General features: G+C 39.0%; 2 protein-coding genes across 10 annotated transcripts in view; one reads left to right on the top strand and one right to left on the bottom strand.

Annotated features, from left to right (window-relative positions):
• qtrt2 (queuine tRNA-ribosyltransferase accessory subunit 2) overlaps positions 1-27278 on the bottom strand; it is a 56256-nt gene that overhangs the window by 12283 nt on the left and 16695 nt on the right. For 8 of the 9 annotated variants that reach the window (XR_015863713.1, XR_015863715.1, XR_015863716.1 and 5 more), the window contains 3 exons: positions 23917-24074; positions 15773-15973; positions 14024-14144 (listed from right to left, as the gene is read on the bottom strand). The gene's annotated coding sequence lies outside the window, so the exon portion shown is untranslated. The remainder of the gene's footprint in view (positions 1-14023; positions 14145-15772; positions 15974-23916; positions 24075-27278) is intronic. The other variant, XR_015863709.1, reaches the window with a different exon arrangement.
• drd3 (dopamine receptor D3) lies at positions 618-16357 on the top strand. The gene is made up of 8 exons (XM_088402524.1): positions 618-767; positions 3701-4021; positions 7119-7231; positions 10067-10203; positions 12536-12729; positions 14096-14161; positions 14810-15212; positions 15781-16357. The coding sequence occupies exons 2-8, from the start codon at positions 3737-3739 to the stop codon at positions 15975-15977; spliced, it is 1395 nt and encodes a 464-aa protein (XP_088258650.1). The 5' UTR covers positions 618-767; positions 3701-3736; the 3' UTR covers positions 15978-16357.

Below are 27278 nucleotides of genomic sequence, written 5' to 3'. Positions count from 1 at the left end.
AATCAGAAACTAAGAATAAAGATGATTTGTGAAAAGTACTATCGAAGGAATGGAAAAAAAATACCTCTTGATTATATTGAAAGACTGCTTGGATCGAGAGTTTAAAAAAATATAATGATTCTATTAAATGTTACATCTTTCATCTTTTTAATCAATTTGCAACCAAAAACCTAAAATATGTTGATTTGTTTCCGTTTTTTTCTTTATAAAATTACGCTTTATTTTACAAAAAAAAACAACATGTTTTTCGTCCCTATATAAATTGCTTCAAAATAGGAGCATACATAACATATCAATTTCAAATGGAGTTATAAAAATATATGACTCACCCGAATATAAGCTGCAGCAGTAAAAATTGAGCAAAGAAAAAAACAATTCTGACTGAGAGCCCGAAATCAGACAATTAGCAAAATTTTAAGCTCCAAAATGTCTTGCCTTTGATAAGTGCAGATTACTTTTGACGGTATTGTGCGCAAAAGGAGCCTCCTGAGGTCTGCTCATTAATTTGAAATCAATGTGAACGGTCGTCATCTTGAGGGAGGGAGGGTTTGTGTGTGTGTGTGTGTCTGCCACATCGCCAGCGAGAGCGTCCATCGGCGCATTTGCCTGTGCGCGATGGCACCGAGCGCACCGGGCAGATCGCAGTCGCCGCGCTCGCTCCGCGCACGCATGGGCGCGAGGACCCGACAAGTTTAAACTCCGCACGGATTCTGCTTGCTTTTTCTCCAATGGGATCTCATGATTTCTCAAGTGGGAAACACTAAAAAGTAGGTTTTGTCTTTTAAATGACACTGGAATCGTTTCGGAGTAGGGTTCTGATTCCTCCCACTTGGAAGGAATTCTCTCATGTTTTACATTTTTATGTATATGGAATATGATGAAACAAATGATTGAATTATATTGCAGATAAGATTCTGCATTTACTGGCGACGGTACATTGTGTTAAAGTGAGGAGATAAGACATTCATTCATTCAGCCCCAAAGACGTTTTTTCAAGTGCCATTCAAGAGTCTAGGTATTCAATACCGGATACTTATTTATTAGTTTTAATTGTATGAAGGTGGTTTGCAAAATGGCTGGCATTGAATATTTTGTTAATGTATTACTTGAGAAATATATATATATATATATATATATATATATATATATATATATATATATATATATATTTTTTTTTTTTTATCTTGGACTGTATAAGCCACACTTGACTATAAGCGGCAGGTTGAAATAGCAGTTATGTAGGAAGGTGATACCTGGAAGTTTTTATTTTTCGTTCGGATTACCATAACACTGATATAATTTGATTGTTCGAATACTACAGGAAAACAACAGTAACACGCCTGATTGCATTTTCTAGTGAAGTGTCCCCTTGTGGAGAGTAAAATAGCAGTTCAAACTCAAATTCAATGCTTAAATAGTGTCTTTTTCTGTCTCCCTTTGTTTACTAGATTACCCCTCTAGTGGCGGGTAAAAAAAAACAAACAAAAAAAACCCTGCAGATACACCGCAGTTGAACTATTAGGCAAAGTGTTCAAAGCAAATAAAAACATAGTGGTTTATAGTCTGAAATTTAGTATGGCTGAGTATGGTTTGTTGTCAGTCTACATGTATTGCTGCATCTTTAGCATTCAAATTTCCATTGTCTGAAGTAATAGTCCTCAAATAAGAGACTTGTGAAGGCACTTCAGGGGGTATGTGAAATTTTAACAGGGTTTCTTCAGGCCTTTTCTAATCTACGTAAATGATTTTTAATGTCATGACAGGAACAGTATATTTTTGCTTCTCATATGAAATGTTAAATAACACTTAAATGTGCTCTAGTCACTTCTTTGTAAAACATTGTTTGCCTTTATTTTGTTATGTTTTATAGCGATGCACATTTTGATTAGTGACACAATTTTCCGGCCAGAAATATAATAGATAATATGACACGGTTTATAGTTACACCCAAATTTACCACTGCAACTGCAAATCTAAAGTTAAACAAATCAGAGGTGGCTGGCTGTGCTTTAAGTCTTTTTTTGTCATTCAAATATGCTTCAAGCTGGTTAGCGGCATACCTGGCTGAAAAAAAAAAAAAAAAGATATAGCAGGGGGTTCATTATTAAGACGCGAGTCAGAGACAAGAGCCAGTGTGAACTCCCAGAAAGCTCACCAAAGTGCTTGCTTGCCTAAGACAGCAAGGGATAAAATTTGTGTTTAAATTGAGAGCGTCATCGCTCTGCAGCCAGACGGCGGGAAGGTCTCTTTGGTAATAAAAGGTGAGGATGGATGGTGTGCAAACAGAAGCCCACAGCGACACACACATCATCGGAACACTTATAAAGTCCTCGCCGCTTTCCCTTGTTTTGTATGCCAGCCTTTCATTGATTGCCCTATCCAAGACATAATTGTGTGTTTGTGTGATGATTATATTGTGAAGTTACAGAGATGTTTACAGGATTGAAGCGTGGATGTGACTAGACAAATGGTTGACTGACGTATGGATTATATATTGTGTGTGTTGCTTTCTTTATGTACATCGCAGTACATACAGTACTGTATGGGAAGAGACCATCACAAGATTACATTGTGTGTATGTGAATGATTTGATGGATGATTACTGTACATGATGGGCTCTATTTTCATGAATAGCGACCGAGCAGAGAGAGCGGGCGCTAGAGAGGGAGAGAGAGGGAGAAGGGAGGTCTGCGCCACAGTGGGGGTTGCCCAATACAACTTTAATAACAGCGGTACCTCTACTAGCGAAAGTAATTTTGTATTTTTCGTAAGAAGATTCGCTTTTTACATGTGAATTGCCTAATACGTTTCAAGCCCCCCAAAATGCTTCTAAACCCTTGAAATGAATGTTTATCTCTTTCAGTGCTAAGCAATATTGGAAAATGAAACTAGAAGGCCAGGATATTTTGCATTTTTACTCACTTTTCAAGGCAAACAGAATATTGTGTGCTATGTCTATGTAAATATGGGTGCTGCCATATGAAAGTTTGACTTCCATTCTTCAGTTATACTTGCATGTAGGTAACAGCTGTGTTGTATGTGTGGAAACACTGCTATCCAATGGTCACAGTGGGCACTACAGTGTTCAATTAGTCAAGGGTGTCAGCTCTTTTCCATAAAAAACAGGATTTATTATTATCTCATCCATGGCACTGAATGAGTTAATAAACGAGTTAAATGGAATACCTTTCAGTGTTCTCTTACCAGCGCACTCTTAATTGAATCAGCGTTATCATCATAACTTTAACATGATCCACTCAGTTTTAGTAATATTCCTGTGCCTAAACAAGGATGGATTTGGATGTTGGTTCAGTCGGCTTGGTTCTTTCATTAGAAATAATGCCATAAAACCTCGACTGTTAGCTGCAGCATGCACTGAATGCAAACAGCCAACCGATGTTCGCTCTCTTACTCGTCCCGTTACAGTAACTATTGTAAGTAAGAATACTGCCAATATAAAAATACACATCTGTGTGTCTAATTTCATTTTATGTGGCGTACAGATTAATCCTCCTAGAATGGTGTCAAATTAAAAGAACTAAAAATTGATTTTCTGTATCAAGGTCCTACAGACTACCCTGGTCTCAAGCAGCAAAATTTGTAACCCAGCCTATTCATTTGTGTCCACTGTAGTGGACTTTGGGTCTCAGGAAGGTATAGTCCTGTATGCTGACTTCATGCCACTGATGACCACTTACAGGTCTGCCAAAGGTGTCACCCCCCATGTCGGCGGGACATGGCAATGCTTAGCGAAGCAGCGCAGCCATGGTGGAACGTATCGGACGAGCGCAACGGCAGCGCCGTGGCGCCGGAGGAGGACGGGCGCAACGGCGAGCGCAACTATTACGCCATGCTCTACTCCCTCCTCATCCTGGCCATCGTATTTGGCAACGTGTTGGTGTGCCTGGCCGTGCTGAGAGAGCGCTCCTTGCAGACCACCACCAACTACCTGGTGGTCAGCCTGGCGGTGGCCGACCTGCTGGTGGCCTCGCTCGTCATGCCCTGGGCGGTCTACCTGGAGGTAAGAAACGTTTGTCCTATTTTTCTTGGATTTGATTTGAGTCAGCGAATCACAGCCCGAGTAGAAGATCAACAATTTCGCTGTTGTTTAGCATGCTGCCCCCAGGTCAATCGTAATTCATGAAGAAAGTCCAAAGTTTATAAAAGGCTGCAGATGGAAATCAATCCTAACCTCCCGAAGGCGGACATTTGCCCACTCCAGATCTAAAATTCAGTCGGTCGCAAATATGTCGAATAAGCAGCCGCCTGGCTTGCGCCCTGTCAGCAGAACGCTTCGTCTTCGCTCGGATTTCAGACGACCGGGCGGCAGACGGGAGAGAGCAAATTAACGGGCTAAAAGATAGATGGCCGACTTTATTCAGGTGCTCCATTTTCTGCAGGAGTGCACGCCCTCACTTTAAATTCGAAAGGGAGGAACGACTCATTAAGACGTCAACTTTTCACTGGGAGGCAATTTAAAGGGCATGGCGAATTCGCCTCGCAAACGGGAGTCTGTAGATTAAACGGTTATTGGGTGGCAGTCAGCGCTCATCATAACACGTCGGCAGCCGATTGACGATATAGGTATATATATATATATATATATATATATATATATATATATATATATATATATATATATATATATATAATATATATATATATATATATATATATATATATATATATATATATATATATATATATATGTAAGAGATTTACAACGATCCAGTAAAGCCTCTTTCCTCCTCCAAACAGCATGTGTGTTTTATGATTGAGACTGGCACTGCTTTTTGGGTCTAGCTAACGAGCGGGAGTTGGGGCGGGGGTAGATTACAACATCTGCCCTCAATGGTTGCTGGTCGGGCCAGGAGCCAATCACGTGTCTTGTAGGACACTCACACACGCTTTCAGGCGGGAGATGGGCACTCCTACAAGATGCATGATTGGCTCATGGCCCGACCGTCGACAAATGATAGGTGGAGTTGTTATCAGGCTGAGTTAGGTTTAAAAATGGGCAAAAATTAATTATCAAGTGTCTTTCATCAAACAGAGCACTAAAAATGACTTATTTACGCTGATATTTTATTTTTTTGTGTCTGTTGCCAGCATTTAGCGCAGCCTCTAGCAAATATTAGTGGCTCCCTAGCAGTGCTCGAGTACTCGCGAGAGAAATCGGAGAGAAATCGGATTACTTTTCAGGGGCAGTTTAATGGACATGAACAAAACCACATAGTTGCGTTCATTCTGACACGATTGCAGTTGCTACTGATCACTTTTCAACATACCAAACTGAGTCAAATGTGCCACAAGTTGTGACTTGCTTCCACAAGTTGTGACTTGCATGGAATTGAACCCTGAACCTCTGAATTGGAAAAAAAAAAAAGACTTTAATTCCAACGCCGGCTTATTTCGTCATTTTATTCATCGGTAATGGCCGTATCACAATGTGTAGGCACAAAAACGGCCAAGCGCAGGCAGTCGTGCTTCCCGTCGGCTTTCCCTCCCTAATTGATGGCGCCCCCCCGCTACGTTCCAACAATCAGAACACCCGCTGAGTCGTTTTGCACAGTATGTGTGGGTGGGTGGTGGCGGTGGGGTGGGGGGGGGGGCGGTTTTCCCACACTGTGTATACAATGCTCAAGATCTCAATCCGTGTGTGTGTGTGTTTTGTGAATGAATGGAAGGTTTTTGGATGGGTGATTGAAGCACAGGCCAGCCATCTCGATTTCAAAAACACAATACACAGAATACGCTGTATAGGGACTCAGTAGTGTAATTAACATTATGGATTGACACTCCTGTTATGTTTTGATTGCAAGGAAGAGCAATAAAGTCCACGGGTCAGTTTGACCCAGCGCATGTTTAGTTCTCCAAACAAGTCAGAATTGGAAAAAAGAAAAAAAAAAATCGAATTCAAGCCTTTGTTTTAATTGGTGCGTTATTTTCAATTCTCACAATAAAATCTCCGGGTCCAAATGACCCGGCGGTGTTTTCAATTAACCAAAAGTGTCAAGATACATTTTTGGGTGTGTGTAATGCCGCTAGGTATTAAATCTAGCAATTCTTGTTTTCATTAATTTGTCTCGCTTAATTAGCCTGGCCCGTTAAAACACAAAAGTAAAGAGCAGTCGGTGACAGGCGTAAGTAGGGTGGTCATCACGTAGATAACATCAGGAGGCAAACACAAGCGGGAGTTATGTTTGTGGGTGTGTATTTGCCAACATCAACTCTTTGTGTGTGTGTGTGTGTCCATGTGTGTGTAGGGGCAGACTGTATATAGTCCCACTAGAGTCCATAAATCACAGCAGTGACAGTTATTCACCAAGACTATGTCGCAGGATAGAAGCTTCTACTTTTTTTTTTCAAGCTATGTTGTTGTTTGGCTAAATGCTAAATGCTGAAGATAATTCATGACAAGAAAGCGTGCGAGAATGTTAAACAAATTAAGTCCGAAAAAAAATGTAAACATTTAAGTCGTGATGTATTGTGCAACAATTAGAATTAACAAAGATCGAAAGACCCAAATATTGGCACCGATAATTGTCAAAATGCAAAATATTGGCGCTGGTAATTGTAAAAATGCCAAATACTGACACCAATAATTGTCAAAATGCCAAATATCCACGCCGATAATTGACAGCACATCAATTATCAGCTATGATAAATATCAAAACGCCAAATATCTGCACCAATAATCGTCAAAATTCCAAATATTAGGGCTGAAAATCGTCAAAATGCCAAATATCAGCACCGATAATCCGTCTAACTTTGATAACGATGACGTGTAAACAAAAAATAAGTCACAATGAGTTCAATCAATGCCATCATCACTACGACTAAAATAACTGCAAAGTTTGGAATCAAACAAAACAAAATCCAACAGGATTGGATTTAAATCAGTGAGGAAAACCAAAGGGCCAAAGCACGGACCCTTGAGGCACACCTGACTTCAACCCGATCGCATATAGCCTTCCTTTCGATCGTTTTCATCATGACCTGTGCTCATTTGCGAGGGAATTGCCTTGTCATTAACATTAGCTCGGCCTCAGCGGAGTTTGGCGGACGCGTGACAGTGACAAACGGGCGGGCTAATCTTTGGCGTGTGCTTCGCGCAGGTGGTCGGCGGCGCCTGGCTTTTTAGCCGCCTCTACTGTAACGTCTTCGTCACGCTGGATGTGATGATGTGCACCGCCAGCATCCTCAACCTGTGCGCCATCAGCATCGACAGGTGAGCGCGTGAATGCGCGCGTGACAGACGTCAGCGCTCATTTCGCCACGGCGCCGCTTGTGGAAATGTCAAACGGAATTACGGATTTCCAGGTGTGCTAAGATTTGTGTTCGTCATGTTTCCAGGTGGAAATTGAGAAGACGTGCTGTTGGGTGTTGAGGTGTGATGCGTGAAAATTGAGTGTGGCGTACGTTTTTCGTCCTAAGACGTCATTTTTTTTGTGGCTACGGAATGATAAGGAATTTTTTTCTTTAAAAGTTGTGACGTTCTAACTTTGAAAGAGTAAACTTTTTTTGAGTAAACTACATTTTTCTGTCTATGTTGAAAACATTTTTTTTTTATTTGGTAGAATTTCAACTATATTCTCATTAGGTTACCACTTTCCGTATAACGCTAAATAAATTATAAAACTGAAGTTTAACCTTTCTAATAGTAATATAACTTTTCAAAATGTTTTTTTAAAAGTTTTCTGTAACGTAATGCAAAACTATTATCATAAAAGTATGTTTTTGTAGTTTTTATTTTAGGTTTGTAAAAATTGCTGTTTTGATCACTGTTTTTGCGTAAAATTGCAGATATTTTCGTAAAGGTGCAAAAACTTTATTCGAAACAGAATGACTGTTTTTTCATTTAAATGAAGTTACGTAGAAACATTTTTTCTACTTTGGTAAACGTTTTGTTTTCTTAATTTAGGAGAATTCCAACTATATTCTCATTAGGTGACCAATTTCGTTCCGTAGATTGTTGATCGTAAAATTTACTAAGTTTTGATTACGCTTTTTGCAACAATTGCAGATAACGACGATAACTATGTTGGTAACCATTTTGTTTTCTAACAAATTAACTTAGTTTTGATCATTGTTTTTACATAAATTGCATTTCATAAAGGCGCAACAGCTTTTTTAAAACATTATGACTGTTTTTTCACTTAAATTAAGTTATAAATCGACATTTCTTTCGGCGTTGGTAAACATTTTATTTTCTTAATATAAGAGAATTCCAACTATATTCTCATTAGCGGACCACTTTTTTCGCAGTTTGCTCAATCACTGGCAAAACATCTACATTTGTTGTACCACGACTTTGCACTGAAATATATATATTTTTTTATGCGAAATAAATTTAGTACGGCCCTCGGGAGCCCGAATAAAAAAGAAGCTCCCCACCCCTGATTTTGAGTCGGTTGTTGCTTGCGCGAGTCACCTTAATGACTCAAAGGTGAAGTGCGAAGTCTCATACAAGTCAAATTTATATTCGGCGAGCTATATTTGCCTGGTGAAAAACTAGAAGTAGCGTTTGATCAATTCTCCGGTGACTCACTACTGAGTGGACCCGCTGCTTTTATTCCAGCAGAAAAAAGTATATCTCTGGGAAGGATTGCCGCGTTTGTGTATTTGCCCTGCGTTTGGCCCCACGGAGGAGCTGGAGTAATTAGTCCGATGAGGATAAACAATGGTGGCAGCGAGCTGGCCCCAAATGACATAAACGTGGCATCCGCGTTGGCTCCGACTCCGGCTCGCCCGTTAATTGCCGCCCCTTCCGCAGCAACGTTTTGACAAGCGCATTAAGCACACTTCCTTTCTAGGACGCCCCCTTTTTAGCGTTCCGATCGAAAAAGTTTAGCGATCAAAGCCGCAACTTGTTTACCTCGCCACGGTCGGTCTTCCTATTTCTCACAGCGGTATTTTTTTTTGTTTTTTGTTTTTTTTTTGTGGGCGAATAATTTTCCGGAATGTTCGAATAAAAGGGTTGGCTTTATTTTTCTGCGCCCCCTCAAGAGTGTGCAGTGTTATAATTATGGTTTGAGAATAAAACACGGGGGGAAATTGCTAGTAGAATGAGAAATAAAAGTAAGTTGTATTGAGAGTAAAAAAAGAAATGCTACAAAAAATGTTGCAAAGAAATACAAACTGGGAACTTAATGTCATTTGTTTCTAATGTTAAAAGTATTATAAATACATTTTTAATACAATCTTGTAGTTAAAACACATAAGACAAATTTTTACTATGCAAAATGACTTGAGGATCAGCTATTTTTCTAACATTTCTTAATGAATGATTTTCAGGGGTAAAATAATATTTTTTTCATTCAAAATTATGAGTTATAAAATGTTGACTTTGTCCTATGGAATTATGACTTTTTCTAGGCATATTGTTTTTTCTAAAATTATAATTTATCAATGGATGTTCTGTGTGCGAAAAAAAAAATTCTCATACGTATCCAACTTCTCGTAAAATTGACATTAAAAGACATCATCAAAGACATCATTAAAAAAGTTTTGTAAAGTTAAAACTTGTAAGACAACTTTTTATTATGCAAAATCACTTCCTGTTAATGGTTAACTTTCTATAAAATATAAAAATTCTCATTAATGAGTGAATATTTAGACAGGTAAAATAACTCATTCAAAATTATGAATATATATTGGATGATTATTTTATACAATATTATTATAAAGTTGTACTTGTAGTTTGTAGATTTATGACTAGTCTGATTACATGTATTTTTTTTGGCTTGTAAAATGCTGTTTTCTTCATATAAAAGTATGCTTGTCTTAGCATATTTTTTACACCTCAAAATTTTACCTATTTCTTTAAATTTCATGGAATAAATTTTTTCTCATGCTTTTTCTAATAAAATGTCCATTTTCTTCTCTCTGTCAAAGTGATGACTTTGTTTAAAAAAAAAAAAAAAAAAGTGGTGTGTATGTTCTTGTATGGCTGTACTTGTGAGAACCGCTTTGACTTTTCTGCAGACAAAGTGAGGACATTTAGGCCGGTCTTCACTTGTACACACTTTCTGAGTTTCACACGTGTGTGTGTGTTTTCACGCAGGTACACAGCAGTGGTGATGCCCGTGTTGTACAACACAACACACCGCTCTCGCAAGAGAGTGTTCGCAATGATCGGCACCGTGTGGGTGCTGGCCTTTGCCGTGTCCTGTCCTCTGCTGTTTGGCTTCAACACCACAGGTCAGTCACGAGAACGTGATCGAAAAAGTCTCTTGTGAGCGGTCAGTGAATGCCTCGCCAGTGTAATGTTGAATGTGCTCGAAGCAGTTTATTTTGTGAGTTTATTTTGCGATAACTACCCAAAGTTAAGCATTGTCCATGTTCCATCAACTTTACGATTGTGTGCATATATGCCAAAAGACCAATAAACGAGGTAAATGGAATAGCTTTTCGTGTTCTCTAACCGGTGCACTCTCAATTGAATCTGCTGGAGACATCCTAACTTTTATATGATCCTCTCAGTTTTAGTAATATTCCTGAGTGTGAACAAGGATGGACTTGGACGTTGGTTCAGTCTGCTTGCTTCTTTTATTGGAAATAATGCTATAACAACCTCAGTTAACACGAGCCGCTGTTAGCTGCAACAGGCACTTCATGCTAACAGCCAAATGACTTCCATCTACTAGCTCGTACTGTTATGGAATATAGAATTCCGCAGCTGTGAATCAAAACTTAAGTGACTGAGAGATCAATCTTCTTCGAATGGTGGTGAAGATATTTAAAAAAAAAAAAAAAAAAAAACTAATCTTGAAGTTACAGTTTATAGGATGCACCTACACTGTTGGCGTACTTTTATGCATAGGAAAAAGTGTGTCTTACATTTGGAGAGTTATGGTAACTTTTCACAGTTTGCTAAACAAAAAAAAATATTGGTGTTTGCACATTATACTGTGCATTATGACTGCCAATCAGTTTGCTTCTGACAGATTGTTTAGTATTGCGCCCGTCAGTAACCCAGCTATGATTATTATCTTTATCTGTTTTGTCCAAAGCCAAAAAAAAAACATGTTGGCTGGCTGAACCGCCACCTCATTTGTCTTGTGAATGAACTCCCCCGAGCAGCGTAGCGCGGCCCGTCGTTATTTCCGACCCAATGACAACACACGCGTCAACAAACTGTATTGCCGCATTTTGCTCCATTCCTCAATCAGTGGCAAACAATGGGCGGGAATATGATGAGCGGGTTCACGTCAGGTGCATCGACCATCATCTTCATCAAGCACAAACAAATACTTCCAATGAACTCATTCATCAGGCTTTGTCGCCAGAAATCAGACGGGAATAAGTCGGAACTCTGAGACAAAGTCACAATGTAATAAGGGCAAAGTGATAATTTTTGGGCGTATGTTTATATATACATATATATATGGAATATTTTGAGACAAAATCGGAATGCTAAAACTTATATATATGATAGTCTACCCTACTGGGACCAAACAAAAAAAACAACCCAACAATAACACAATTTGTTCTCAAATTGCAACGTTCAAATGTATTCACATAATTGGAGTAAATCGCAGCCTTTTTGAGGATTTACAGATGAATGCATGATTATTCTGCGCATACACAGTATGGACAGTGAAGACAGTTCATCTTCGCTGTAATCCCTCCTCATCTTTTTTGAGTGTTATTGATCCTTGGAGAGGCAATCATTTGCAGTGATTTTGGTACATAAAGTAGGCGACAAATATTTAACAGGAGAGCTGGTGAATGAGAAGGCAAGCTCCGGATGCCGCTGGCTTGATGTCGAAGGCAATCACGCCTACAGTAATAAACTGTGAGCCGGAGAGTACAGTTGAGTATGTGGCGAGAATATCAAGCAGGGAAGAATGTGGACAGCAAGCCCAGGCACAAATGAGCAACGGAGAATTCGAGTGGGCTAACTCCATTTTTGTCAGTTTTAGTTACGTGTCAAAATGAATAGGGAAAAGGTAAATCATTTCAGATAGGAGTGGGAGTGAGTAATGTGGATGTTGTGGAGAATTCCTGTTGGGCCGCTGCAATGCAACTCTAGCATATATTATGCCCGATATACAGGATCATGACAAACTTTGTTCCTCAAGGTGGCAATCACCACGTCACAGTATTGCTTAACAATAGATTTTTTTCTGGGCCAACATCATTACTGATTATTTGCGATCAATAAGGACAATAACCCATAATTGGAGATCAAATTCATTTTCAGTAAGAGGGAAAAAATATTGGCGTCAAAATTAAAAAAAAAAAAAAAGGATAAAACGTTGTTCAAATATTTTTATGCGAATGTTGAACAACTTTTTTGCTGCGCAATGTGACTGTGGTATTGTAAGCACGTTCGATAATAAATTTGATTTTCAAAGCTATTTTAGACTTATATACTCATAAGGGTATAACTGTATCATCATTGTGAACTAAGGTGGAATAGTCTAGGTTCTGAAACTCCAAGTCGCCCCTTGAAATGACAAAAATGGAGTTAGCCCACTATAACTCTGGTTCAATAATAGTTAGCCCACTGCCCATTTTGTTTCTCCAGACGACCCCATGGTGTGCTCCATCTCCAACCCCGACTTTGTGGTGTACTCGTCAGTGGTGTCTTTCTACTTGCCCTTCATGGTCACCCTGCTGGTCTACATCCGCATCTACGTCTTCCTTCGCATGAGGAGGAAGAGGATTACCTTCAGCCAGGCTAGCGGCAAAGTGCGGCCTGGCTCCACGCTGCCCTCTGTGGTCAGAGCTTTTGTATAAACTCTAACCCTGAACTACAGCAGTAGATATACTTAGTTAAATCTTAAAAGATTAAACCTTATACTGTAACTGTACTGTTATCCCTTCCCATCCGTTTGGCTGTAGTCTCACGGATGGAGAGCTGCGGTTATTTTAGCGGCGCCAGGAAGCCTAATTAGAGTGAAGCTTGTAGCTGAGTGAGTTTCATGAGTAAGCACAATTCTCGGGCACTCCTACAAGACACGTGACTGGCTCCCAGCGCGACCATAGACCAATGAGGACCCCAAATCCCATGGTTACCACAGTACAGTTACTGTATAAGGTTTATTAATTTAAGAATTAAGTAAATATTTGTACTGCACTAATATTTGTCATACATATGTAAAGTATAAATACTTTTGTGTTCAACTCAAAGTAGGGGCTCTCCGGCAAAATAAAGACACACCGTTTAGACCGAGGCTTTTATGTACATTTTTTTCTCTATGTAAAGTGAGTGAGTGAGTGAGTGTGTGTATATATATATATATATATATATATATATATATATATATATATATATATATACTGTATATGCTTTCACACTGTATTACCACAAACATTTCAGCACCCTGAAATTAATCTGCTGCTTTGAGATACTACTGAATGGAAACTAAAGACCTTAAATGGACTAAATGATGAAAAACAGGAATTTACATTAAGTCTGACAAGAGGAAGTAATTGTCAGATTGCTGGTATTGAGCCTTGTGCCGTATGCATAACAATTGCATTATGCATCAAATTCACCTTTGCAGCGGACCCCTACTTTCACAACCAATAGACGCTGGCATATATGCACGTGCGTGCACACTCTGTGACCTTCGGCGATGCGAAACTCAACGTGTAATCATGCTGATGGACGGCGACAAGCGGGGCTGCAATATGGTATCATTATAATGGGAAACCGGTTATTTGGCCTCAGTCGGGAAAAGTAATTTGAAGGAAATTGCATGGCTTAAAAGTTTTAAAAAAAAAAAGAAAAATGTTTATCACACCTTAAATAAAATTTTTTCGATTAGGTTGAACGGATAATTAAGGACAAACACTGAAATTGGAATATGTGTCCCAGTTACATCCGTCATTGTGATATTTTTTAAATGGGCTTGATCAAAGATCGAACTCCACACTGCCTAATATTACAACAGACTCCATCCCATTGGCTGACACGTGCCACTCACCTGAACAAGCCCCGCCTTTTAGAGCTACAAACCACCAAAGCATAAAATATAAAAATAAATCATGATATAAGTCACAGCCCTACCTTTAAGAGTCCAAATGGCTTTGATTAGTGTCCAGATGATTTCTTAATCCAGTGTCTTTTGTCTTCCAACAGGAGACGTGTCTACAGGACGACACGCCCAAGACCAATCACGACTTGTCGCCTATAAGGATCAAAGTGGTGAGTCTTAGTTCCGTACCAAATCCAATGACTTTTTCACATATTAAAACTTTTTACCACACACTATTAACTATTTATTTATTGTCTTGTTTTTTCTTTATTTTTTTAAATCATGACTTTATATTTAAACATTTTGCATGAATATATAGACAAAACTCAAAATTTTTGTTTTAATATTTGGACTCATCTTCCTATTTCTATGTTTTCAAATTACTATTTTAGTTACTATTTACTATTTTGTCAAACGTTTTTAAGATAATTAATCATGGCATTTTGTCATTTTTCTTTTCTTTTTCTTAAAATATTCCAACTTTATTTCACAATATTATTTTGATAATTCTTTACTACATTTTTTTCAGTAAAATCCTTACTATTCTCTTAAATTACTCATTTTTATTTGCAATATACATTTATTACGGTAAAGAATTGGATTTTTTTTCGTGATTTTTTACGTGTTATTTTACGACTTCATATAACAATATTACAACGTTTTGTCTTGAGCAAAAACAGGACTTTTTTCCCACTTAAAAGTGGCACTGAAAGTGTCATGAGTGTGCGCCTGCAAAAGAAACCATCGTATTACGATTGTACTTTTATTTTGTACTTCTGTTAACGATTTTTTGCGACTTCTCCTTGTTTACGATGAAGTGCGTGGAACCGTCGGGCCCGTCCAGGTCCGACCTGCTGTCAGGATGTCTGTGGCGCAAACGGCCCAAAACGGGACCTGCGGAGAACTCGGCGCTGCCCCCGGTGGATTCGCAGAATTACTGCAGCATAAGCCACGCCTCCTGCGGCCGCACCGAGCTGGACGCCGAGCGTGACGACGGAGCGAAGGGGTCCGGGAGCAGTGGGGCCAAGGCGGCGGAGAACAGCCGGCAGGCGGCGCTGTCGGCTGGCGCTAGCTGCGAGGTGAAGGATCTTTCCAACGGACGCACGCATACCACGCTGCGATCGCATACAATGCTGCGGCCGCTTAACACCAACAATTCAAGATTCCGAAGCATGCACGCCCGCGAGAAGAAGGCCACCCAGATGCTAGCCATCGTGCTAGGTGAGGAGACGCTAACATGCGCTAACACTATCTATATTGACACTAACGCTAGCAGTAGGCTACTGTACAAAAATGTAACAAAGTATAAGGGTCATTTCTTGAGTTTTTATTCTTTGTTCCTTTTAATCTGACAACTAAGATGGGGCAATAAATAAAATTGATTCGATTAATTCTTTTTTAAAAAATCAATATTTATGTACGCATTTAAGCTGGTTTTGTTTTGAGTTTATGTTTTTTATTTAAAATCAGTCGACATTATGCAATTTGTAAAAACGCAAAGCCTTTTTAAAATAAATGCTTGTTGGGTTTATTACTTTAATTAAAATCAATTACAACCAGTCAGAAGGATCTCACAGGCCGGATTAAACTCATTAGGGGGCCAGAACCGGCCCACGGGCCATAGGTTTGACACCATTGCATTATTCAAAATCAACACATTTATTGTTGTCTTAAACACTTGGCCCTGGATTTATTTTCCAATCAATCAAATCTTTTTTTTTTAAATCAATGTTTGTTGGGTTTATTACCAAATAAATATGAGTTATTCTTTTGTTTCCTACCTTTTCAGGGGTGTTCCTCATCTGCTGGCTGCCCTTCTTTGTCACGCACATCCTCAACACACACTGCAGGACGTGCGAGGTCCCACCGGGCCTCTACAGCGCCTTCACCTGGCTGGGCTACGTCAACAGCGCCCTCAACCCTGTCATATACACCACCTTCAACGTGGAGTTCCGCAGGGCCTTCATCAAGATCCTCAGCTGCTGAGGAAGAAACAAAGAAGACACCAGAAAAGTCACTTTTCTAGCTGTGAGCGGATAAAAATCGGATTTTTAAATTTCCTTTTCGGAAAAAGGGCTGCGGCACGGATCGGGTGGAGATTTTGTGGAAGTCTTTGCTCCAACGTTGTATTTGCATTTTGCACTGTGTGGACTAACTCATACATGACATACTCCAGCCGTACAGTGCATGAAAAAAAAATTGGAATATTGTAATATATACAAAAAAGTGGACTTTTTTTTAACAAAGATCTGGTTATTGTATTTTTGGCAAATGTCTGTGGTTTGGTGACACTACCATGCAATCGTCTGAAAAAAATAAAATACAGGTCCTATTGTATGTTGTAAATAAAGACATCATTCCATGCACATGCGGCAACGTTATTGTCAGGCTAATAATGATATGCGGATATGACGATGGGAAATCTTAAAAAAAAAAAAAAAAACTGGAGGAAAAAAATAGAGTGGTTCAAATCTCCATCAGGGTTGAACTATAAAAACAAACAAGCAAAAAACAATGTGGTCCTGTATTTTCATTTATTTTATTAGCTAGCAGGCCACTTCCTGGTTCACAATGACCAAGGACATCCCCGTTTTGGAGTCTGAAGCAGGGGGGAACTTCTTTTAACCTTAAAGCTAACAAACAGAAGGTTTCTATTTCGACTCGACAAAAAAAAAAAAAAAAAAAAAAAAAAAAATCATGGAGTTTGGTATTTTTATGAGTTTGCTAGCTACCATGCTACGTCCTAGTTCATAGAGGACAAAAGTTGAAAGGACATAACCGCTTTGGATTTTGGTATGGGTCAGTGCCTGATTCAATTTCAACTCATAGTGAAAAATAAGAAATTGAATTTCATCACAGAAAAAAAAAATCATGGAGTTTAGTATTTTTATTAGTTTGCTAGCTAGCAGGCGACTTCATGGTTTACAGAGGATCAAAGGTGAAAGGAATGTACCATTTTAGATTCTGGTGTGGGGTCATTCCTGGTTGCATTTTGATTAAAAAAGGATGAATTAAACTCTAAGAAAAAAAAATGATCGGGTTTGTATTATTTTTTACTTTAAATTTGCAAGCTAGCAGGCTACTTTCTGGGACTACCATTTTGGGATTCTGGTGTGCTGCGGTAAATTTCGTTATACGCTGTCATTACAGGATGTGTGTATTTTGGGGACATAAGTGAATTTTGGGAAAAGGTTGTAACTGTAACAAAATATGTTAAAAAAGTTTTATCACGGTGAATTTGCCAGATGCACTGAAAGGCTCTTGTCTTCGCGTTTTTATCCTTGGCTGAGGTTAACTGCAGTCACAGTGGTAAGAGGGAATATAATGATCAGAATAACTTACGTTTTTTTTTTTCAGATATCCAAAAAATAAAATAAAAAACCGTGAGAACTCATGAAGTATGAATAATATATATTCAGTATTTTGCAATGTATGCTGCATCCCCACTCACTTCATCACTGAAGAAAGCGCCAATGTTCACACAGCACATTCTTCTCTGTTTTTCCACTTGGAATGTGTGTGAAATCAATATTTAATAACTAAGCGCATATTTAAGCGTTTGTAATCAGGGCGTACAGTATGAACTCAGCGTCATGGTGATGAACACTGTCCAACCCCGACCCCCCAACTCCTTTAATTGAATTTGAATATGGATGAAGCGCAGCTGTGTAATCATTTTTCCTGTGTGTATGAAAGTATGCGTACTTGAGGCCTTTTTGTTGGTCTACTCATAATAGACACGCCCACCAAATTTCATGTCGTCCAGTGATACTGATTTTGAAACTATTTTGGGGTAGTACCAAGCCATTTTTGTGCTCACTCCAAACAAGTGTAGCATATGTCCTGTATGTATGAAAATATGGGTACGTGAGGCTTTTTTGTGGGTGTACTTGTGATAGACACACCCACCAAATTTCATGTCGATTCAGGATACAGATTTCAAAACTATTTTGGGGGTACTATAATGCCATTTTTTGTACTGACCCAAATCAAGTGAAATATATTTCCTGTGTGCTTCAGGACTTCATGGGCTTCAGGGCTGAATCTTAAAAATATTTTGGGGGTCACTAGCAAGCAAAATTTTTTCGGACTGACCCCTACCAAGTGCAATAAGCTCCCTGTAGCTTTGAGAGCATGAGGACTTGAGACTTTTTTTGTGGGTCTGCTCATAGACATACCCACCAAATTTCCAATTTTTGCTAACTGTTGTAGGAGGCTAAATTTTGAAATATTTTGGGGGGCACTACCGAGACAACTTTTGGCCTGACTGCAACTGAGTGTACTTGACTTCCTGTCTCTTTGCACGTGTGGCTTCTGAGACGTTTTAAGTGAACGCGCCCAACAAATTTTATATTGACTTTGAGGGTGAATTTTCGAAACGTTCGGTAGGGGCGCAGCCAAGCCAACTTTTCGGTAAATGTAAATTCTAACCAGGAGGAACACGCTTGTAAATTCATGAATATGGATGTGTCGAGTGCCCGGAGAATAAGGGCGAAGAAACAAATCAATTTCTATCTTAGGGGCCTGTAAACATTCAACCCACAAATGCTGGTGATACATAATAATGAACATTTTTCTATGCTTGCATGGTAATTATTTGTAAATTTAGCTTGGTCCTCAAAGGACTTTATATAAACTGATAGGAAAAAGCTTCTACGGTGTAAAATGAGGGGAATATATTAAGCCGAGGCCTGGAGTCGCGTTCAAGTTGCACTTTTCATCTCCGCCTTATTACAATGGCTGCGAGGATTTTACACGCACACATGCACACGCGCACATTGATATTGTTACTTTTCACCTCTCAGTAAACGCTAGGTTTACAACATACATGGGAAGACAAAGGTAAGCAGCTCATTCAAAAAAAAGTTTCTTCCTATGGGGCCTTGAATGCGCTCATCCAATTTCATGGCAATCTGCTTTGGTCATCATAAGATCAAAAAGTGCGCGGATTTGTGCAGGGTTGTCATTTGCTCCTGGAGGTGCAGTTAACGTAAGCGGAATTGAACCCTTCTGCCCACATTTTGCAAGCTATACACATTGCATTTTTTCCCTAATTTTGTCTCATTACGTCACTAATATACATACAGTATGTACATATATTCGAGAGCTGTGCACAAGAGTAGTGTCCCAAAGTGCTGCCTAAAAATTGTTTTACTAAAAATAAAATTTGAGCAAAAAATGGTGGAGGAAAAAATATTTTTTTTCTATGACCGTTATGCCCCGCTGCTACTATCACATTTAAAAGAAAAAACAAAAATAGCTCACCTGAGGCTACGCAATTGTTAAAGACTCATGTCGATGTCTTTCTGCAGACGGAATATAAAACGGCTTTTGAGTTCAATCAATAAAATCCTGCATGTGTGCGCGTCCTACGCGGCCCCCAGTGACGACTTAACACCATTAGAATGTAATTAATGTGTGCTTTGCACCCCCGGGATGACGTTTAAACCGTTAAACGCAACAGGCACTTAAAGCGGATCAAAGAGAACGTGTACTTGAACATGTCGCGCATTCGACACACATACACAAGCTGTCCAAATAATTTGGTACACTCCTACATATCAATTTGCATGTTTGCCTTCAATGTATTAAATAATATATAAGCAAGAAAACGGATGATGCGGCACATGCTGAGTGACTTACGCCACATCTTCGCAAAGTTAGCTTAAGCCGCTACGTGCTGCACTAGCTCGCCTCTTGGATCAGAAGGAATGTCATGCAGACAATTATATTATATTATATTATATTATATTATATTATATTATATTATATTGAATTCTTTAGTAATTTATTAAATTTATTTTTTGATTAAACAAAGAATCAGATACATATTTTTGAAAAATATTAAATTCTCATCCCTTTATTAGGAAAAAAAAATTATATATATATATATATATATATATATATATATCAATATAAAAAAACGTTAGAAAAAACAATAGACAATAGAAAAGAGGACATTGATTTTCATGAATGAAAAGAAAAAAAACTGTGTCCTAGTAACACAACCCTGATTGATCACTTGAGCTTTCCTCCACTTTTCCAAGCACCGCTGATGGGGGGATGGTGAGAGGAGGGAGCGTCACCTCTGATGGGATGCAAATCTCCTTGAGCTGCTGCACACAAGAGCAACGCACCTCCTCGCACATGCCCCCAGCTACCGCGATAAGACACTCGCCATGGGAGAAGGCAACGTGCAGACGCCTCGAGAGAAGCAGGCTTCTCCGTGACTTCCATTCATTAGAGGCCATTCGGGACTGATTTGAGGTGTCTATTAGTGGGAATAATCATATTCTGGGTTCATAATTTATATGTGGGTTGAGGGGATCATTTGGGAAATTAGTACGATGAAATGATGAAGGGATGTGGAAAGATGGCAAGTCTTCCCATTCAAAAGCGCTTCCAATGAATGCAAAGCGCGCGCACTGAAAGAAACGGGGCGCACTCTGGAGAGCCCCCGTTCGCCGTGTTCCGTCAGATGTTCTTCGCCGCGCCAGATTAAAGGGCAAACGCTGCCGCCGCCCTGAGTATTTGCATCACAATGTCGCTCTTATCTGAGGGGCCGCTGGATAATGAGCAGGGGAAGAAGAGGCCGGACATCGGTACTAAATCTTGTCGGTACAGTGGATAAAAAAACTAGTCTAAAAACCCTTGCTCAACACAGCTTTTTGGGGGGGGGTGGGCTACAAGTGTAGCTCCAAATTTTGAATAATTAGACGCAGGCGCAGCACTCTATTTTAAAACAAATATTTCTTACCGAAATACTTTGCACAAATTAGCCGTTAATTGCCCCCCCCCCCAAAAAAAAAAACAATGGCCAAAAGTATGTGTGCATCCTTACTTATAGTAATTACCATAACGGGATAAGTCAGTTAGCCGTTAGCAGCCAGTACCTGTTGCAGCTAACAGCGGCTCGTGTTTGCTTAGGTTGCTACCACATTATTTTCAATAAAAGAAGCGAAGAGACTGAACCAACGCTCGAGTCTATCGTTTTTCTCACACCGGAATATTACCAAAACGGAGAAAATCATGTAAAAGTTATGACGTCTCTAGCTGATTCAATTGAGAGTGCGCCAGTTAGAGGAAACAGAAAGATATTCCATTTACTTCATTTATTGTTTTTTTGGCAAATACACACAATCATAAACTTGGTGGAACCTGGATGGCAACTTCAGGTATTTATGGCAAAAAGAGCGCATTCAACGTTACACTGTTAAGGTGTTCACTGGGCAGCCACAATGTGGGAAATCTGACCCTTAGAGCGCAACAAATGTGTAACTTACAGATATGTACACAAGGAAATATTAAGAATATACAAAGATTAGATTTTTTTTCTGTTTTGATATAGTTTTTATACTGTTGCCAAACTGTGGGTGCATCCTGCATCCTGTGGGTGGTTACACGGTAACTTTATTTTACATTTATTTTCACCAACCCTTTTTATGATATATATTTTTTTACAGATTGAGCCTAGCTCTTTTAAAAAACGACATTTGAACAGGGCTGTGCAGACTTTCGTGATCTACTGTACATAGCACTTTTGCCATTCTGGAAGTCCAACAGGTGTAGGAGGCAATTCTCCATCATTACCGCGCTGCAGCCCTCCTGAGAGATGCCGCAAATTACACCAATGAAATTAAACGGATGAACGGAGCACATATTGGAAAAGGCACTTAGTAGCAAGATAAGCCTTAAATAGAGGCCCCTTCGCATTCAATTATGTAGCTGCGGCACATAAGTAATGCTTGGCATGCACGGTCACACATCTTTTCTCAGTGGCACCCACCGTAGCTATGCAAGCCGCGCAACCTCCTGGGCTCTACCCCTCAGCCTGTCAATCTTGACAGCAATTACAGCGAGACCTTGCCGCCATGTTGGCAGCTTGCCCGTGATGGCAGCACACAAGAGACGGAAAAAAAAGTGACAAAAAAAGGAAGCTTGATGGTGTTATTTGCATTCAGACTTTTGAAGACGCGTGCCCCCTTCATCGCCGAGTGGTTTCAACCTTTTTTCAATGATGTACCCGGGGCGATTTTTTTTTTCTTTTCTTTACAGATGAGCACCCCTCTAACCAGTGCATAGTGTTTCCAAATTGGGATGGGGACTTAAAACAGAGTGCCAAGACGTCCATGTCTGATTGAATAATCTTTGGAACTACATTTGTAGAGGTATCTCAAGGCGTATTTTAATCCTTGTTTTGTCCAATCTTTGGATCTTGCATCAAAGGCATTTCAGACAAAATTGAAAGAAGACACCCAGTGAGCTGAAATTCCACCCTGATGGCACCCAAAAAATGTTTTGTGTTCATGTTAAAAAGGACGTAGTTTAAGGTATATTCCGTGTAATAATAATCACGCTTATTTTGGTCAATATGGAAATCACGATTATTAATAATGTTTAGTTGGCTATATTTTATTGTCCTTTTTTAAACAAGCAGTTATAAGCAAGCAATAAAAAAATTAAGTAAATAATGATTCATGTCAATACGTTGGGACACAGGCAACTTACAGGCTAACTTACTTGCTGACTGCAAAACAATCAAAACAATGAAGCCAACTTAGAACCAAGCGTATCATTTACTTTTAAGCAAATTTTAATCAATTAGCAGTCAAAATGTCATTTTCAGTCATCTCAAACTGAATTTATTCATTTTTTTCTTCTTAATGGGTCTCAATTGACAGCTAGCGCTGTACAGTTTATATTAGGAATTGGGTGAGAAACTCAACGCCATTTCACACTGGTAAATAATATATTAGGGTGAGAAAAGTTGAAGCTTTTGTCAGGCAAACGTGTGAAACATTGCCCCCTGGTGGTAGGATGACAAAGTGCTTGATTTAACATACAAACACCGGTTTTTTAAATGTTGATATTGCCGAGGATGAGCTTAACTCATCGTGGCAGCCAATATCGTGATCGCGATTAAAATTTGATTACTTGTGCGCGCTAATTTTTAATCAGACCATAAACCTAATTGTCCTCAAAATGATCCCGAACCCAAATTTGTTTGTATCTGGTTTCCTTTTGTTTTGCTAAGCTAGGCTGACTGTCTCCTTGCGGCTCTGTGTATAATGTTGTGTTAACTACAAAATGAACATTGAGTTCAAGTCAAACCTTCAATCCTCCAACTCCTTTTTCTATTGTCAAGCTTTTCTTTTACTTCGCCCCTTTAATCCTTCTCCTCTCCTATCGTTAGACCTCCGCAAACCTGATAATTGAATCACAGCAGGATGTCACAAGAAGATGACTCTTTTTCTCACACAATCCCTCAAGGCCGACCGATCTTTCCGTCGAGGCACTTTGACGACCTTTGACGCTAACAATTCTCCCTTGGTCGAAGAGTTTGTTGATCTGGAGGCTTTAGCAAATGAGACTTTGTTTTAATTTGACATAGAACGCTAATGGTAGCTTTATCTCTGGCTTGATGAGAAACGGCTGTTGGGTTAATAAAGCCTACCGGGTTTTATATTAAAGGCGTTGCATTTACATCAGCGCACAATTTATCTGCGGCTCCCATCTTAATAGAGCAGTATATATCTGCTACTTTCTAATCAATCAGTATGCGTGCGGTCTTCCACTGATAAGAATCTCAAATCTAAAATATAAATTACAACCTCTGACTGGTTTCACTAAGGGATGATGATCACTTTCTAAACAGTCTGCCGAGGATAAACAGGAGACAAAAGTCGGAATATTGGACTTTACTCGTCTCCGTTTACTTTAAATGATGCATCTTTGTTCATCCGTCAATAATCGGGTACGTGACAAGCAAAATAAGTAAATGGCGGAAGAAAGAACTCATTCACTGCCATCGACGCCTATAGACGTTAAATTCACCGGTTGCCAATCATACACTGTGTTTGTTTGAATGAGCCGAGATTAATACATGGAACGATAGCAAATATGCATGCATGCATACAGTACATACCAAATACACTTGCTTGTCGCACACAGCAGGGGAGGGGGCGGGGTTTAGTCCAACTACAGGCCGTGTCCCATGTTGCCCAGCTGTTCTTTTGGCTCCCGAGGCGTATGTCTTCCGCCCGCCCCAGCTGGCTGGCTGCATCTTCATCATCACCGTCATGGCTGAAGTGCGTTCACAGACAGAAAACATCCAATCAGCAGTCAAAACAGTTGTCTAAAAATAGCTCACTTTCAAAGACGCAGACATTATCAGTGACATTGTGTTTATATATTTATTTTTTTAATAAGTTGAACTGATAACAAAAAAAAAAAACGTTTTATTTAAGTGAACTTCCGCTGCTTCGGTTGCAAAAATGAGTTCCAGAAAAAAGTGGTCTATTTACTAAAGATTCCGGCAGTCAAAATGCAGCTGCTGTCATGTTCATTTTAAAATAAGTCTTGAAGTGGGCTGGGCTTGGTGTTGCCAGGGCGATGATCCAAGACATTTTTGCTCTGCACTACAGAAAGTACATCTCAGAGAGGATGTACAGCAACTTTATACTTATTACTTAATATCGTGACATGATATATTGGTTCTCAAATGGGGGTACGGATACCCCTGGTGGTACTTGAAGGAACGCCAAAAGTACTCGAGATTTTAAATAAAACAAACATGCAGAAATCCTTTAAAAAAATGATTGAATTATTTAAATGTTTCAGGAAAATATAACTTCAAAAAACACATTTTATGTTCAGTAGGTTTAAGCCAGATTTTCCCCATACTAAAATATTTATTAATACTTAAGTTTTTTTTCTCTGTGATCGCATATCTCTTCTATGATCCAAATGAGGACACTTTGTGTTGATTATTATCTTGTAGACCAATACAAATGAAGTATGAAAGGCTCTAAAAGTTAATAATAAATCAGACACTGAAGGCATGTTTTGTTTTTTTTAAACCCAAAAACGCTTTGCACTGGTTAAGAAGTACTTGGTTGAAAACATATTTCACAGGGGGTAAAAAAGGTTGCAAACCACTGACATATTCAATAGGTATTCAATATCTTGTATTGGGCGGGAATCATCGTATCGATTGCGATATCATAGATACATTGATGCATCACAGGTGGTATTATGATATTTGTGAAGTATCATAAATTATGTAACTTAACAAGGATGCTTTGCAGGTGGTATCATGATATCGTTACTCCATATCTTGCTGTATCATTGATTGTATCGTATTATGATGACCTATCTTCAATGGCTTAATGTCACATACGTTGATGTATCACAGATGGTATGGTGATATCACACACACGGTACTGTATATTTAATATGTTGCAGAAGGTATAATCATTTTTTTACAGACACAAAAACTTGGTTCCAGTAGTTTCCACCACTTTTAAATGAGGTTATAATCTCTTCAGTGAATAATTCATTTACCTTTATTAAAAAGGAAAAAAAATCAGGCGTATACAAGTGTATCTACATTTAGCATAGTTTAGCCCCGGCAGAGGGCCATTCTCAAACAAGACCAGGCTGTCAAAGATCTGCCCCCTCTGGATGAACTGGCGGTGCAGTTAATTGCCTGTCAAAGTGACACTAGCTAGCCTAGAGCAATAATAATTATAGTACAGTACTGCATAATAAGTACGGTTATAATATGTTCGCTCTATATTTATCATCAAGAACCCTCAGACTGAAAGTGATGTCGATAAAATGCTCGAAATAAAATTGATGCAAAAAATATTTGCGTTTGTCGAATTTGTTAAAAAAAACAACAATATTTTGTCATTGTTTTTTGGGGATATAAAAGGAACGCAACAATTTTATGATGGGAAAGTGTAACCTTTGCGGGAGTCGCACAAATAAAAACGTAATATTTATCCAACGCTGAAAAAGCAAAACAAAGAGTTGATTGCTTGCGCCCGATTTTGCGTCAGTAAACTGAAGCGTGTCATTGCGCCGTCGCTTATTGGCAGTGGGTATACTCGCGGCCCACGCTATGCATTTGAAATGAACATATAGCCGCGCGTACGCCAAACCAGATGCAAACACGTCACTTTGCGCGCTCGTCTCGGCTTGCGATGACACCGACGCTGCCATATCTCTGGCCCCCTTTCCCAAGTGGGAGGGGACTGAGGGGGCGAGAGTCGTACGTTCTTCATATGCTGCCGCCGCTTCTCGGCAGCCTGTTCATCAACAAGGCCGCGGCACGGCTGTGCTGACAACAGAGTTTGACTTCATTCATTCATAATAGATATCAAAACATTCCCCTCTGGGCAACGGACACAGAGATGGTGGAATTGGATTACTTTCTATCTTAAGGGAACTAGAGAATAGGATCAAATCAGTGGAGAATTCCTATCCGATCCAATATATTGTATGTGATGTCGGTATCTTATTACAACTTTGACATATTACATTATTTTACTGTATAGAATGTATCTCGTACGGTATTTAATTAACCCTTGTGCACACACTGCAAACTATACACAGTGCATTTTTTCATTCCTAATTTTGTTAATGCTTTTAAAGGCGTAAGAAAGTATTTTATGAATTATTATATTTATTCACTCCCACCAAAAATATGAAAAATGGTAAAGGTCTATCTCTTTGTAGTCTGTGACGTGAGGATGACACTTAGCCAATAACTGGTCTCTACCGCCACCTACTGTCTTGAGGTGAAACACAAGTCAACAAAGAATTTTTGTTTGTTGACATTGTTGACATGTTGCAAAAATCGCAGGATAATCAATGTCATAAATCCAATTAAAGTGCCTCTCAAAAAATGAAATTATAATGGTTTTGGACAATTTAAAATCAAATTTGGACAATGATTATTTTCGTACACAAAACCTTGCACGCTGCAATCACATAGAAATGTCAGAATCGATGCATTTTGATATTTACATGTTTTAATCATCTGCTGGAAATTTCAGTTTTCCTTCCCAATGAATTTGTAACATAATGCCAAAAGGGCTAAGGATGTAAATAGTGGAGGAACATTTTGGTGGTCATCATGGGAAGCTTAAATAAAGCTAGCCTCATGTAACAATGATAATGTCTGCAGTATGGAAGTATTTTAACTTATTCAATCCCAAAGTCATATTTTTATGTCTTTACAAAATCCCTACATTCAATTCCACGTACTTATGGACGTTTTTTTGTTGTTTTTTTCAAATACTAGAGTCAAAGTGGGTCTGAAAATAGCATGTCACATGGTGGAAAGAATAGCGCTGCGTTGAACATAAATAACATAATCAGCAACGTGAATCATGATATTTAACCCTGACTATCGGTAAATCCTCAAAATCATAAAGGTGACTCAGATGCAAAAAAATCTGGGGTTCTATCAATAACTTGTAGACTGTACTGTAAGGTAAT

Source organism: Hippichthys cyanospilos, chromosome 19 (genome assembly GCF_059441005.1).
Source record: "Hippichthys cyanospilos isolate Australia breed blue-spotted pipefish chromosome 19, RoL_Hcya_1.0, whole genome shotgun sequence".
Taxonomy (NCBI): domain Eukaryota; kingdom Metazoa; phylum Chordata; class Actinopteri; order Syngnathiformes; family Syngnathidae; genus Hippichthys; species Hippichthys cyanospilos.
This window is presented reverse-complemented; position numbering and strand designations above follow the sequence as displayed.

What these genes read in the sequence shown, in the direction of transcription:
- drd3 (XM_088402524.1), top strand. Translation starts at nt 3,737, where the DNA reads ATGGCAATGCTTAGCGAAGCAGCGCAGCCATGGTGGAACGTATCGGAC. An exon ending in CCTGGGCGGTCTACCTGGAG is followed by an intron (nt 4,022 to 7,118) that starts GTAAGAAACGTT and finishes TGCTTCGCGCAG; the next exon opens with GTGGTCGGCGGCGCCTGGCT. An exon ending in GCTCCACGCTGCCCTCTGTG is followed by an intron (nt 12,730 to 14,095) that starts GTCAGAGCTTTT and finishes GTCTTCCAACAG; the next exon opens with GAGACGTGTCTACAGGACGA.